Source organism: Quercus robur, chromosome 12 (assembly GCF_932294415.1).
Source record: "Quercus robur chromosome 12, dhQueRobu3.1, whole genome shotgun sequence".
NCBI lineage: Eukaryota > Viridiplantae > Streptophyta > Magnoliopsida > Fagales > Fagaceae > Quercus > Quercus robur.
The window spans coordinates 18,068,698-18,082,434 of NC_065545.1; the positions used below are offsets into that span (position 1 = coordinate 18,068,698).

Genomic DNA, 13,737 nt, shown 5'->3' on the forward strand with positions numbered 1-13,737 from the left:
AAATTGTCAATTTATAACAAATGTGATTTTTTTTAAGCCTGGGAATCTGGATACCCACCTGTTTCAAAGGGAATCCACATTCCTAAAAGAAGGAGGTTAAGTGGGAATCCGGATACCCTTAGCATTTGATTCCCTTGTGTGATTTGCAACCAAACGTAGGAATCTTTTAACATTCTCGAGAATCCTAAAACATTACCCCATACGAAACACACCTAATATTATATTAGTCTCTGAGCATGCATTCACATGTGTGCTCAGAGACTCTTCTATGTTTTTGGGTAAAGGTTTAATAGTTTGTAACAATTATAATTTGGGTAAAAGTTTTTTTTTACACAATTTGATACTTATCCAAATTGCACAGTTTGTGTTTTAAATTCAGTCAGTGCTCTACTATAATAGTAATCAAAGAAAAGCATCGTACTATTGTAATCAAAGAAAAGCAATGAGTAAGCTTTAACCCACAAACACATATTTAAAAAAATAATAATCATAAGAAAATAAAGATATGAAGAAAACTCAAAGTCCAAATAATTAGAAGGCTGTTGATTTCTTTATAAAAACAAAATAGAAAGGAGCAATCTACATTGATATACTTGTTGAACTGGAACAATTAGAACTGCATTTTTGTTTTTGTAAGTAAAATTTTCTCTTTTTTGGATTTTGAATTTAGAAAAGATGATGGTGATAGTGTAGAGAAAAAGAACATAGAACTAAGAGGAATTAAGGAAGAAATAAATTGAAGAAGTTGAGTGACTAATGTGACAGTTGTCCTATTTTGTAGGCAGAGTTTTACATGAGAGTTAGAGATTATTTTTAGCATGTTATTCTTAAGTTTTATCTCTACTTTTTAGTATATATTTTTTTCTTCAAAAATCAAAACAAAGAGATTTAGGGGGGGGGGGGGGGGGGGGGGGAGGGAGGGGGAAACAATCGTGGGATGAGATTAAGGAGCAAGGGAAACTGGGTATTAAAAAAAAAGTTAAGCTTTTTTTTTTTTTTTTTTTTTTTTTTTTTTTTTTTTTATATATGCAAAAAAAAAGGAGTTAAGTCTTGATAAAGGAAAAAAGGAAAAAAAAAAAAAAAAGAATAAAGAAAAGTAGAAACGTGGAGTAATGCTTAGTTTGAAAATCAACTGGAGTTAAACGTGGGAGTTAAACTTAAACATTGCCTATTTTGTAGGCAAAGTTACATGTGGGAGTTAAAAATATATTTTTACTATATTATCTTCAAGTTTATCTCTACTTAAATTTAGGCTGTAAGGGTATTTTGAAACCAAAAAATGTTCGGGCCAAACAGGAAAAGTCTCTTAAATAATAGTATAATTTTTTTTTTGAAGAAAATAGTAGTATAGATGAATATACAAAATATTAAGAATTATATATTTATTAGTTTTTATTTTTTAGAAGCAAATATATTTATTAGTTACTACTTATTATTCGGGCTGATCCAGTCCAAATTTTAGGACCGGATTGGATTGAACAGTAACTTTATATAATTTTACAGTCCTAGTATGTACCCTTGAAGTTACAATTCTACCCTTAGAAATTAATATCTTATTTTTATAAAAAAATTATTGACGAAATTGTAATTTTTTTAATGAAAGAAAAGAAATTCCATTGACAAAAAAAAAAAAAAAGCGTAATAGAAAAACAAAAATCTCACGTATCTTATCTCAGTGACATTTCTTCAGACAAAAATTGGAATCTACAAAAAAAGAAATACAAAAGTGAACCCCAAACCCCCAAAAAAAAAAGGGCAATAAATCATTAAAATCTCTCTGACTCACTGTGATTCTGAAACGAAAAATCAATAGCTGACAGACAGTGAATAGAATCTCTGACATCTGACTGATGATCCTCCATTCATGGCTTCTTGACCAGGTATCTATGATCTCTCTGTTCTTCTCTGTTTGGTTCCTGAGAAAAAGAAAAAAAACCCATTATGATCTCAGACTGTTTTTATTTGTATAATGAAATTTTACATGATGGGTGGTTTCTTTTATTTTTTATTAATTATATTTCTCCTTCTGGGAAAAGGGGTTGTGTGAAAATTACATAAAGATAAAGTTTTGGGGATTATTTTGTAGGTGGGTTGGGCAAGACTAGTAGATTCTTTGACTGGAGGTGTATTTTGGGTGTCACACTTACATTTTGGTTTCAAGCTTGAGAAAGGAAGACAAGGGCTAGTATCATGGGTGAAGGAGAGGAGACTATTGAGCTTAGATTCAGGATTTATGATGGTACAGATATAGGCCAGGGTGCTTATGCATTATCAATAACAGCTGCAACTCTTAAGCAAAAGCTTGTTGCTGAGTGGCCTAAAGGTTTGTCATTTGCCTTTTTTTCTTTTGGGTTTAATTCTTTCTTGACTTCATTTATATTGTAATACTTGTGGTACCCCCTGATTGTGTTGATTTGATTGGGATTGGATTGTGTGAGAATTTGATTTATTTGGATTGTACAAGTGTGTATTGTGCAAGCGTGTGCTAAGTCTTACATCAGGTGTTTAATATGTGGATCTCGGCTATAAAGCCATTATGAGAAGTTTTTATTGTAACTTTTACTAGTCCTTTTGGGTATAACACAGATATAGGTAGCGCTTTTCTTGGTTATGACACTAGACATAATGAAAGTAAGATAATTTATCTCTGTATGTTTCTCAGGTTCGCTTTGAGTTCCTATCCATTGATTGTCAAGTACCCAACTTACCTTTGTGAATTGATGTTATGTGGTGGTTGATTGACAAATTTGAAGACAGCAACTCTTCACTGCATGGGTGTATATATGTAATGCATTCCAAAAAAAAAATATCTTGTGTTCCTGGACAAAATATCTTTTTTGTTGAGTTAAAGAGATTAAATATCTTCAAAATCTATATTAAGTTTTAACACCCTCATGAGGTGGAACTTTGTACTAACCAGATGAATTATGTTCTAAACAAATTTCTGAATTTATGAATAACAATTAGTCTAGGTTCAGAAATATTGAAAGTGTGTTTCTGGATTGGTTGGATGCTTGTGACATTTTTTAATTACCAAAAAAAAAAAAAAAAAAAAAAAAAAATGGAAAAAGAAAAGAGAAAGATAATGAGAGCAGCACCCGAAAGTACATGAATACTTATGAAGTTAATGTGGATGCCTTGCATGAAAAGAAAGAACCGGAAGGGGGGGGGGGGGGTTGAATAGAAGCACCATGATTATATTTTTTTTCGTGTCTTCAATAGTTTTTGTCACATTGCCAAACTGCAGAGATCTTGTTCTGTATTTAGTTTTGTCTCTCAAATTATGTTTCTAATTAGATTGAAAGAATTAATCTTACATGAACATTGTGCTGAATAAATAATAGCTCTCTCTCTCTCTCTCTCTCATCTTCTTCAATATGATTGCTTTTGTCCAAAAAAGAAGTGTGGAATTTCTAATGACTATGATGCAGACAAAATACTTTCTCTCAACTGCATTTGGACTAATGCACATACCCCTGCCTGCATCTGCATGAGTGTATATCTTTGGATTTGGTTTGTTCTATGGAGTTATGTCTTCATCTGAGTTTCTTAATGAAATTTTATATTTACAGACAAAACAGTCACACCCAAGTCAGTAAATGATGTAAAACTCATACATGCTGGTAAAATTTTGGAAGATAACAAGACACTTGCTGATTCCAAAATAACCATTGGCGACCTTCCTGGTGGGGTTGTTACCATGCATGTGGTAGTACAGCCTCCTGTAGCCAAGAAGAAGACAGGTATGTGCAATTTCTATTTCTTTATAACTGGGGACTAGGATTTGTCTGTAATTCATGCAATCTCTTGGGTTTTGAAACTGCCCCCAAAAGTTCCTTTCTAATCCTTTCTCCTTTGACAAAATCAAGGACTCTAACTAAAAACCTTCTTAATTATTCATTTTTCACAAGAAGTAATGTCAATTTTAGTAATCTTTATTAAATTTGAACTTTGTATGTCTATTTTATCTTTTGTTCTTTGATGATTTGCTGAGTTTATGGTAATCTAGATGCTAATCTGACTACTAATGTACCTTGAAAAAAGTGGGTGTCACAATACATAATGCCGAAGCTGTTTTGAGGGGCTTGTGGTAGGCTTGTATGGTATCATAGATGTATAGTGCAGACTCCTTTCCGGTATGATATAGAATGTGTTTCAAGACTTGGTACTTTAGAAAAATTCCATAAAGGATGTGATCATCCCCTGAATATAATGCGAGATGATCAATTCCTCTACATGAAGCTTGTTATAAATGAATAAGTTCTAGGTAGTATATGGGTCTGAAACTGTCAGTCAGTGACAGCTAACACTTCAAATAGATGTGTAGAACACTAATTTGGTAAAAGTAATTTTTTTAAAAAAATCGTGCCTTATGTACTTGCTGCCATACTCAACTGGCATAAATAATAATAAAAAAAACTCTGAAAATCTGCAACCTTGTATTTAAAATTACTTTTATATCCGTAAGTTATGTTAACTAATTTGTTATGTAAAAAGGGTGTTTTTTTTTATAACATCATTTGGATTTTGGTTATCAGGTTAACTCTTTGTACATGATTTGGATTTGGCTATTTAGGGTGGAGGAGAGGAGAAACTTCATAATGTGGACAATTTTATGATGTTTAGTTATTAAATTGTCAAGAATATATATTTTTGGTTACACATTGTCGATAAATTCCTAGTTTTCTGAAATTTTTATTGCTTAGTTACTATCATAGGGTCTACTTTCTACCTTCATTTTATCTTTTCTTGGGGTACCCTGCAGACAAAAATGAGGAGCAGATGCAAAAGATGAATGCATGCACATGTAACATCCTTTAATTTGGGAAGCATAGATGGCAGCTGTTGCAGATGGAATCACACCTTTTCTACATTTTTGCTTTCCTTCATGAGCCGAGTGTAATATAACATTGTGTTTATGATCATATGCGGGTTGCCTTTTTTCTTCTTCTTCTTCTTGTAATTGCTTCCATTGTTGTTCATTTTGTGGTCCATTCTCTTTGAAGTGAAATCAGAATATCAACCATGAATGTCCTTTTTGGCATGGTAAAGTTGTCTGGTATGGTCCTTGAGAGAGAGTGCGAAAGTGAAAGAGAGCAACATACATCAATGTTGGCTTTCATATATACCATATTTTCTTTCTTTTTAGTACTGAATAACTCAAGTGATGTAATTTTCTTTCTTGTGAATTATTATTATTATTTTTAAATTTTTGTGAGGAAATCTGTCTTGTGAAATATGGTTCTTGATGTCCATTTTTCTTTCACCTTAGAACTGACAAAGGAGCAAGGACATGATTGCAAAACATAGAATATCTTGGGCACAAAGATCAAGGATATCTTCCACAAAAATTTCTTTCTTCCAACACTTGAACCCTATTTTGACAGCTGCAAAATTGAGAGAAAAACATAGAAAATTCCAATTGCCTTTCAACCTCTTCATTGAATATCCTCGAGAGTCTTTTCAATCACTAAAACATAGAGAACTTCAAATCTTCAAGAAGCTCTTAGAGTAGACACCGGAGAGCTCGAATAATCTAGTTGCCTGAGATTCAATTGCTTTAGATTCACTTACGTAAAATTTGTCATAATATTTTATGTAAGACCAAAACTTCGTTGTTATCATGGTTGAACATGTTCTTAACAAAGAGTCTCATTTGTAAAACATAATTGTAAAATTATCAAATGAAATGGTCTATTCATTTTTGTTTTTATTTTATTAAAGGTAAAAAAGATTGCAAAACATAGAATAGAATTCAAACCATAAATCTACATTTATTTTTGCAACTTTTAAAAAATTAACAGACAAATTTTCGAAATTCATCATACATGCTATGAGTGAATATCGGTCCGTTTCATTGTAGAGAATTCGTGAGTCACGAGGAATTTCCTTTTGGCTAGAGAATTCACATTGTTTGTCAAAGTCTACTAGATGACCTGAAAACAGAGAAGTTGTTAATGGAGTATTTCAATAGATCCCATGTTGATTTTGCTGAAAACAAATTGTACATTTTATGTCAAATACAGCTGCTCATGTTCTTGCTAAAGACTCCCTCTTTTTTTCCTTTTCTTAGTCCTTATGTTACTGATTTTATATAATTGCTTCAGTCAATCAAATACTATTGCTTTTTCTTCTCAAAAAAAAAAAAAAAACTATTGCTTTTATAGAAGGAAAAAAAAAAAAAAAATGCCTACAGGTTACTTTTCAAACTGTTTCTGTTTGTGGTTAGGAATGGTAAGAAACTGGCAGTTGTTTGTGGAGTATCTTGGGTTTTTTTTTTTTTTTTCCCCTCAATTTTTATGAAGTTTGTGGAGAGTCGATGGATCCTATTTTGCGGATTAATCAATAAATCTATTGAAATCCACCAAAGTTGCATTATTTGCTAACAAAGTCAATAGTAATAAAGGGAAAAAAAAGTAAATAATAATAATAATAAATGGGAAAAGTTAACTGATAAATAAGTACCTTATGGTCGTGGACAAGATACTGTATTATTTTCGGCTCCAACAATAAGGCATCCATTTTTATATTCAATTATACAATTTGTTAAAGTGGTAATTGTGAATGGTTGAGAAAAAAATAGTAGGTCTATACAAAAAAAAAAAAAAAAAATTAATAGGGTTAAAATTATTCACTTCAATATGTTTTAAAATTGAGTGTGAATTTAGCTCTACCTTTAGATTTAAATATATTTTATTTTGGTTTCCTAAAGGCTAAAAGTTGGGTATTTTCTTTCTAACAAATATATATATATATATATATATTCATTAAAATGGCCTTCTAATTTTTTTTTTACTTTTTCTCTTCAACAATAAAATACTTAAACTTCTATTTTTTTTTTTTTCAATTTTATGGATTATCAAAATTTTTAGATAAAAACAATACAACACATATCTTCTTCTTACACATATCTTAAGTTGATTAGAAATTCTAACTTGATTATTGATCATTAGCCTCATCACACGTGCTTTGTGTGTGTGACAAGACTCTTTTCTATTTGGGTCTAGTGTATGTGGTCTTGAGGAAAATATCAAAGTGGATTGAGAAGTTTTTTTTTTTTTTTTTTGGATAAGTTTGTTTTGAAGACATGGATTAGTAGGAGAGTGTCCTATTTTGTAAGCATTTTATGTGGAGTTGGAGATATATTTTTACCAAGTTATCCTCAAGTTTTGTTCCTATTAAATGTAAGGTCTAGGGGTATTTCAAAACCATATAAAAGTCTAATCCAAAGAGGGGAATCCTCTTATAGATAGCATAGATAGATATAACTTGATTATAATTAGCTGTGTCTCTAGATCTACTCTTTCAACCCAATTAATTTAAGGATTAGTATAAGATATGAGTTTATTTGTCAAACCCATGTCAAGCTTATTACCAACCCATAAACTAGCTTAAGCTCAACCTGTTATTTTATTGAGCCATATTGTTTACGAGTTTATTCATGAACAATTTATTTTACTTGAACTCGGCTCATTTATTAATCAAGCTTAAAATAAGATTCAAGTTTGGTTTGTTTATAAACAAATAAATATTAATAAACTTTTTATTAAGTTAAGTCCGATCTATATGTTTATGAACAATTGGTAGTGGGTTCCAGTTACCTTAATTGGTAAAGTCTTTGATGGTTGAATAAGAAAATTGGGTTTCAATTTCTGCTTACACCAAAAACTGATTGGTGTCTTGGTCTAATGATAAAAAGTCATAGGTTGAAACTCTCTCTAAAAAAAAGAAAGAAAAGAAAAAAAAAATTAAATGGTTGGATATAGAGCATTTGCAATCACCCATGATAGACAATGTTTTTACCAGATTTTGAAGATTCCTCCATGACCAGCGGCAACTAATTAGACCAGACTATAAAAAAGGCTTAAATGGGTGAAATCACAATTGTTGGCTTTTCAATTGAGTGGGCATTAGAGAAAATACAATTACCCATAAAAAATATAACTCTTTTTTTTTTTTAATTATGATTGAAAAAAAATAAAATAAAATAAAAGACGAATGGCCCCGGCCACACAAAAAAATCTAGTAACACTCCTATCAAAAAAAAAAAAGAAATCTAGTAGCACAAATTGAGTTATAACTTTTGCCACAACTATCTATATTACAAACTATGAGTGATAGAGAAAAAGTTGTAGGTCAATGCAAAAGTGATAAAACAACCCAGTGGCGGATGATCAAAGGGGCCAAGCCCCCCCCCCCCCCCCCCCCCCCCCCCCCCAAAACATTTAGAAAAATGTCTATTTTACTATATGATGTAATTATATTTACAAGTAGCTACTTGGGAAAATACAACTTGGCCCCCTCAATTTATTATTAAATGTCTAAATACTTTTTAGTGTAAGCATAATCAACAAATAATTAAGTAATAATCCTCGCATAATATATGTCAATAGTGACAATACATATATACATATATATATATATATATATATATATATATATATGTGTGTGTGTGTATTAGATTGTAAATAGCATTAATGTTTTTTAATTTTTTTGGTGTGTAAAATGTTATAATATCTTTCCAAGTGTAGTGCTTTTTTTCTTATTCCATGTAACTTTCAACCGCTTTAACCACGTATCTTTAATTTATAATTGATTTAATTACAATCTTTGGTTGCCAGCAAATTGTTAAAAAAAAAAACGTGTTTTATTTAATATTCAGATAACTTATAATATACAATGAGATAGTATTCTATTACATCAAAAAATAAATAAATAAATAGAAACATAAAATATAAAAAGAATTTTTCAAAGAATTTTAAATATAAATGATAATGATATGAACTTTTTCTTCTTCTTGAGTTTTGTGTTGTTTAGTTATATGGTTTAGGTTAATCATGGCCCCCCAAAGAAAACTTTCGGGCTTCGCCACTGAAACAACCAACAGTAGCGGTTTCAAGAGTTTTTTTTAGGGTGTAGTTCATGATAATTCATTATCAGTTATTATTATTTATTGTTAAAGTGGGTAGGTGTGACCATTTTATTTTGTTAAATTTGTATGACATTTTTATTTTTAAGCAGTTTTCATTATTGATTCGTCATTGTTTTTATAAAAAATATTTTTAACTAAATGACAAAACTCAACCCATTGACATTGTATTAATTATTAAACCACGTATTCACATTCATCCATACATAAATAATACATTAAATGTATACTTAACCAATCAAATGCTTGAACAATCACTAACTAGCCACACTCATCCTTATATAAATAATACGCTAAGTGTCTATTTAACTAATCAAATACTTGAACAATCACTAATTTTACTTTTTTTTTTCTTGAATTACTAAATTTATAACAAAAAATTATTATAATATTATAACGATGCACACACACACATATAACAAATCCTACGTGTTTCCTAATTATTAAATATATAACGTTATATTTTATTGATACTATAAACGTACACATTTACATTCACACTCACACACATCACAATTCACACAAATAACAAATAAAAAATAACATACACAATTAGTATCAAACACACTCACATATATATAATATAAATTTATAATAAAGAGAGAAATGCTCACAATTCACAACTCACAAACACTCACTCTTTACTTTTAGAGTCGGAGATACTTAGATTGTTAGATAAAGAAGAGAGCTGAGATGAGAATGATTCATAAAAATGAGAGAGAGAGAGAGAGAGAGAGGGAGAGATGTGTTGTTGTTTGGTTTTAGGTTAGGCCAATATGTGATCATGGTGTGTAAGATTTAAGTCAGGGTGTGCAAAAAATATTTTTAAGAGCAAATTAAACTAGTAAAAAATATCTGATACATATATAAATTTAAATTTTTTTATAAGGCAAGTGGTTTATTTGAATCCTCTAGACAACATTTGAAACCACCCATGACAATTAGTTACAATCTGTCGTATAAAATAGTGATCTAGTTTGTGTGACTAGAATTATGGCCGCCTATTCAGTATTCCAGTCGGTAACAAAGGTCTAGGAAGAAACTGAAAAAGACATGTAAAAGTAATAGGGAATAAAGTTTGGTCAATTAAGTATGTGTTTTGGATAGGGCTTATTGCCGTCTACGTTTTCTATTTCACGTTTCCTTCCCCTTTTTTTTTTCAACGCATGAACAGTAAAATCACATGGATTTATTGTGTAGGAGACAATTATCACTGTTCACGCACTGTAGTAGTACTGTTCACGCACGGTAGCAGTACTGTTCATGCACTGTAGCAGCACTGTTCATGTATTTAAAAATATTAAAAATAGGTTCACGGTACTATTCACACATTTAAAAATTATTTTGTTACAGTGTTTTCAATTTTCAATTTCAGTAAAAATAAGTTGTACCCAAACAGAGCCTAAGAAGTCTTGTGCACCAATGATCAAAATTTCCTTTGCGACATGTGTAGTGAAAACACTTCAGTTTCTTCAACCTAGACACTTTCTTCAACATAAGAAACTAGGTTGAAGAAACTTTTAACTTGATGTATCTAATTGTTAGGATCACACGGATTTATTTGATTTTTCTTGACTTATGAACTATATATACGGTCATTAGCATATTTTATTTTTCTTTTAGTATCCTAATTTAAATAAATGAAAATTTGCACAGTATGAATTAAGTACAAATGACCAAGAACCTTATAATTCATTCCCAAAACATATTCTCTTAGAGCCCATTTGGTTGAAGAGATTTTAAGGAGGATGAAAAATGGAGAAAAAAAAAGTGGGGAGAAAATATTTTTAGTAGCTGTTTAGTAGAAGGGAGTGGAGAGATAAAATTTGTAAATAATGCTCACCAAAAAGTTTTCTTCTCAAAATGGATAAAAAGCTGAGAGGAAAATGCTCAATGTATTGAGCTGTCGAAATTGCAACCTTTGATTTTTGTTTTTGTCTCTCCGTTGTACTGTCTTTTCATTAGTGTTATTTTTGGTTATTGTGCCGTGCCCATCTTCCTTTGAGCTGTGCTCTTTTTAAAATTAAAAAAAAAAAAATTAAGGGGATGTTTGGTACATGCACTTAAAAATATGTGTTTTGTTGTTTGAAAATATGTATGGAAATACGTGTGAGTGAAAAAGTGTGTAAAAATACGTGTAATATTGTTTAAAAATTGAAAATTATTGTTTGAAATGATGTACCAAACACCCCCTAAGTGTCCATAGTGTATTACTTTTTATTTTATTTTAAGGGATATAATTGTAAATTTATACTAATTTGATTTTCCATTCTCTTATTTTTTTTCTCAAAATAAATAAATTTTTCATCTCTCTATTTGTCCATCATCGCAACCAAACATAAATGAGAGAAATCTAAATCTCTTCTATTCTCCCACTTTTCTATATATCTCTTCCTCATTTTCTATCCTCCAACTTTTTTACTCCAACTAAACAGATCTTTAGGATTCAAATTTGCCTCTCTTATTGTAATAGTTATCAAGTTATCAAAAAGTATAGATGGTACAGCTATGTTCCATTTTTTTTATATATAATTAATCATGTTCTCATAATATGTTAGTACATTATTAATTATGAGAAGAAGAAAAAATTAATAGGAACACAATATATATAATTTGGGCATGTTATTGCTTCTCAGTTGTGGATTCTAAATCATTTTTGTGTTTTAATTTGCAATTAATGTAATATTATTGGTAAGAGTAGAATTATTTTCCAGCAAATTTATCTACCCAAAGGCCAAAAGGGATAAATTATTCGAAAACTATAATTCTTATAAATTTGTTGGATTATTTTGGAGAGTACCTTATATAGCAAGTTACAATCTCAATATCCATTCAAAGGGGAGTTCATGTTTTGCACCTAAGACTCTTGAAATGATGCTTAATGGATGTTATATATAACTAAAATTATTGCCATATTGTAAAACTAATATTACTATGTTGTCTTTTCTCAAAAAAAAAAAAAAAAAAAAAAATATTACTATGTTGTCATCATTACTCTTACAAACACTTGTGTGTTCATTGTTAATAATTAAGCATCTGGCATTGTGACTCTGATCAGAGACATGTTTTAGATATATATAACAATATTTGTCTCATAATTGTGAATATATACATGATTGATTACAGTAATGAATAAAGTATAATGGTTGAAAATCATATAATTATTATTATTTTTTTTGAGTAATGTGAACTATGATAATTATTGCCGCAGTAAACCCAACAGGTTCCCACTAGCTTTCAATCTTCCTTTTCCTCAGAAAACGTTTATAATTAACTTAAGTGATGCACTTGGTTGGTTCAGAACTCATATATATATAGTTGTAGTCTCTCACTCTTCTTCGTTATCCTCTCACGTCCTTAATTACTTCCTTTAGCAACCTTTAATTACTGTAGCCATTAATGTCTTCGTTTTTGTATCGACTAGCCAGTGGGTTCACATCACACCTCCACTGGAGAAACTCACTACTGCGTTTTCCAGTCCCTGCTTCTACCAAACATGCCATCTTTGCATCCACAACCGCTGTACTTGTGTCCTTCATACAAATGAAATATGAAAAAAAAAGTTTTACTCCTTTTGATACACACCCAAAAACCATGAACGCTTCTATTTTCAACTTGCTTCTTTACTGTGTCTCTTCTATAGCTGAAGCCAATACTCTCAATAATGGTGCAGTTACAGTTGATGACACATATGTAGTGCTTGTTTGCGGTCACATCAGTGATATCACAGCTGTTCTTGTAGTGGCATTGCTAGCTTCTGTAGTTTTACCTGTTCCACTTAAATGGTTTGGTTTCATTGTTTTAGTGTTCATAATGGTGCGTGTGTTTCTCTGGTTACTTCCAATTGCTTATCTGAAACAGTTGGTTTCGACTTCAAACGATTAAGGACATGCATCTCTAGGACATTTCTTGAGCTGCACCACCTGAATTAATCAACCTTCTTGCAACCCCATCTCATCGATCTGCTACTATATAGTAAGGGAAATTGATAGATAAATTTTTTTTCATTAGTCATAGTAACACATCCTAGAAAGTTTCATCAACCTAAGCCCGATCAAGTTTCCTCATCAATTTATGAACATAGAAAACAAAAAAAAAAAACAAAAAAAAAAAAAAAAAAAGGAGAAAAAGGAAGGATTTAATTAAGTTCATCGAACTGAGCTATTCTTGATTCAAGCTCCATTTGAAACATAACCGATCGCTTGCCATATATATAGTAGGAGTCGAGGTTAACCTTCTATTTTTATGTAATATAGCTAGAAGACCAAAAAAAAAACCTGTAATTTTTTATTTTATGGTTGGAGGTCTATTGGGCCAAGGAATCTAGTTTTCTGAAGGTTTCTCTGCATATTTACTATAATACAATCATATGTAGGGTCTACATTCTACCTTCATTGTATCTTTTCTTGGGGGAGCTCTGCAGACAAAAATGAGGAGGAGATGCAAAAGATGAATTCATGCTCATGTACCATCCTTTAATAATTGGGAAGCATACCCTATGGTTGTTGTTGCAGATAGAATCACCCTTCTTACATTTTTTGCTTTCATTCATGATGCAAGTGTAATAAAACAGTGTGTTTATGATCATATTTATGCGGCTTGCCTTTCTTTCAAGTAATTATTTGCTTCCATTATTAATTGTTCATTCTGTGGTCGCTTCTCTTTGAAGTGAAATCAGAATATCAATCATGATCGTCCTTTTTGTCATGGTAAAGTGATGTTAAACTTTTCTCTCTTGTTGAATTCTTGATGTCCATTTTTATTTCACCTTCAACCGACAAAGGACATGATTTTGGGCTCCAATAGGA

At 30.7% G+C, this 13,737-nt stretch overlaps 1 protein-coding gene across 2 annotated transcripts; it reads left to right on the top strand.

The window, feature by feature from the left end:
- Nucleotides 1-1,668: 1,668 nt before the first annotated feature.
- LOC126709504 (membrane-anchored ubiquitin-fold protein 3-like) lies at nt 1,669-13,408 on the top strand. Of its 2 annotated transcripts, none has more exons than XM_050409767.1 (4): nt 1,669-1,880; nt 2,087-2,323; nt 3,573-3,743; nt 13,353-13,408. In XM_050409767.1, the coding sequence occupies exons 2-4, from the start codon at nt 2,191-2,193 to the stop codon at nt 13,406-13,408; spliced, it is 360 nt and encodes a 119-aa protein (XP_050265724.1). In that variant the 5' UTR covers nt 1,669-1,880; nt 2,087-2,190. The 2 variants fall into 2 exon arrangements, with proteins under 2 accessions (XP_050265724.1, XP_050265723.1); XM_050409766.1 differs by lacking the exon at nt 13,353-13,408 and adding an exon at nt 4,766-5,223 and having other exon boundaries at nt 1,672-1,880.
- The last annotated feature ends 329 nt before the right edge of the window (nt 13,409-13,737 follow it).

Bases quoted from the DNA above. Each gene is read 5' to 3' on its own strand.
- LOC126709504 (XM_050409767.1), top strand. From the start codon at position 2,191: ATGGGTGAAGGAGAGGAGACTATTGAGCTTAGATTCAGGATTTATGAT. The intron at 2,324-3,572 runs GTTTGTCATTTG...TTATATTTACAG, and splicing joins TGTTGCTGAGTGGCCTAAAG to ACAAAACAGTCACACCCAAG. The intron at 3,744-13,352 runs GTATGTGCAATT...GGAGCTCTGCAG, and splicing joins TGTAGCCAAGAAGAAGACAG to ACAAAAATGAGGAGGAGATG.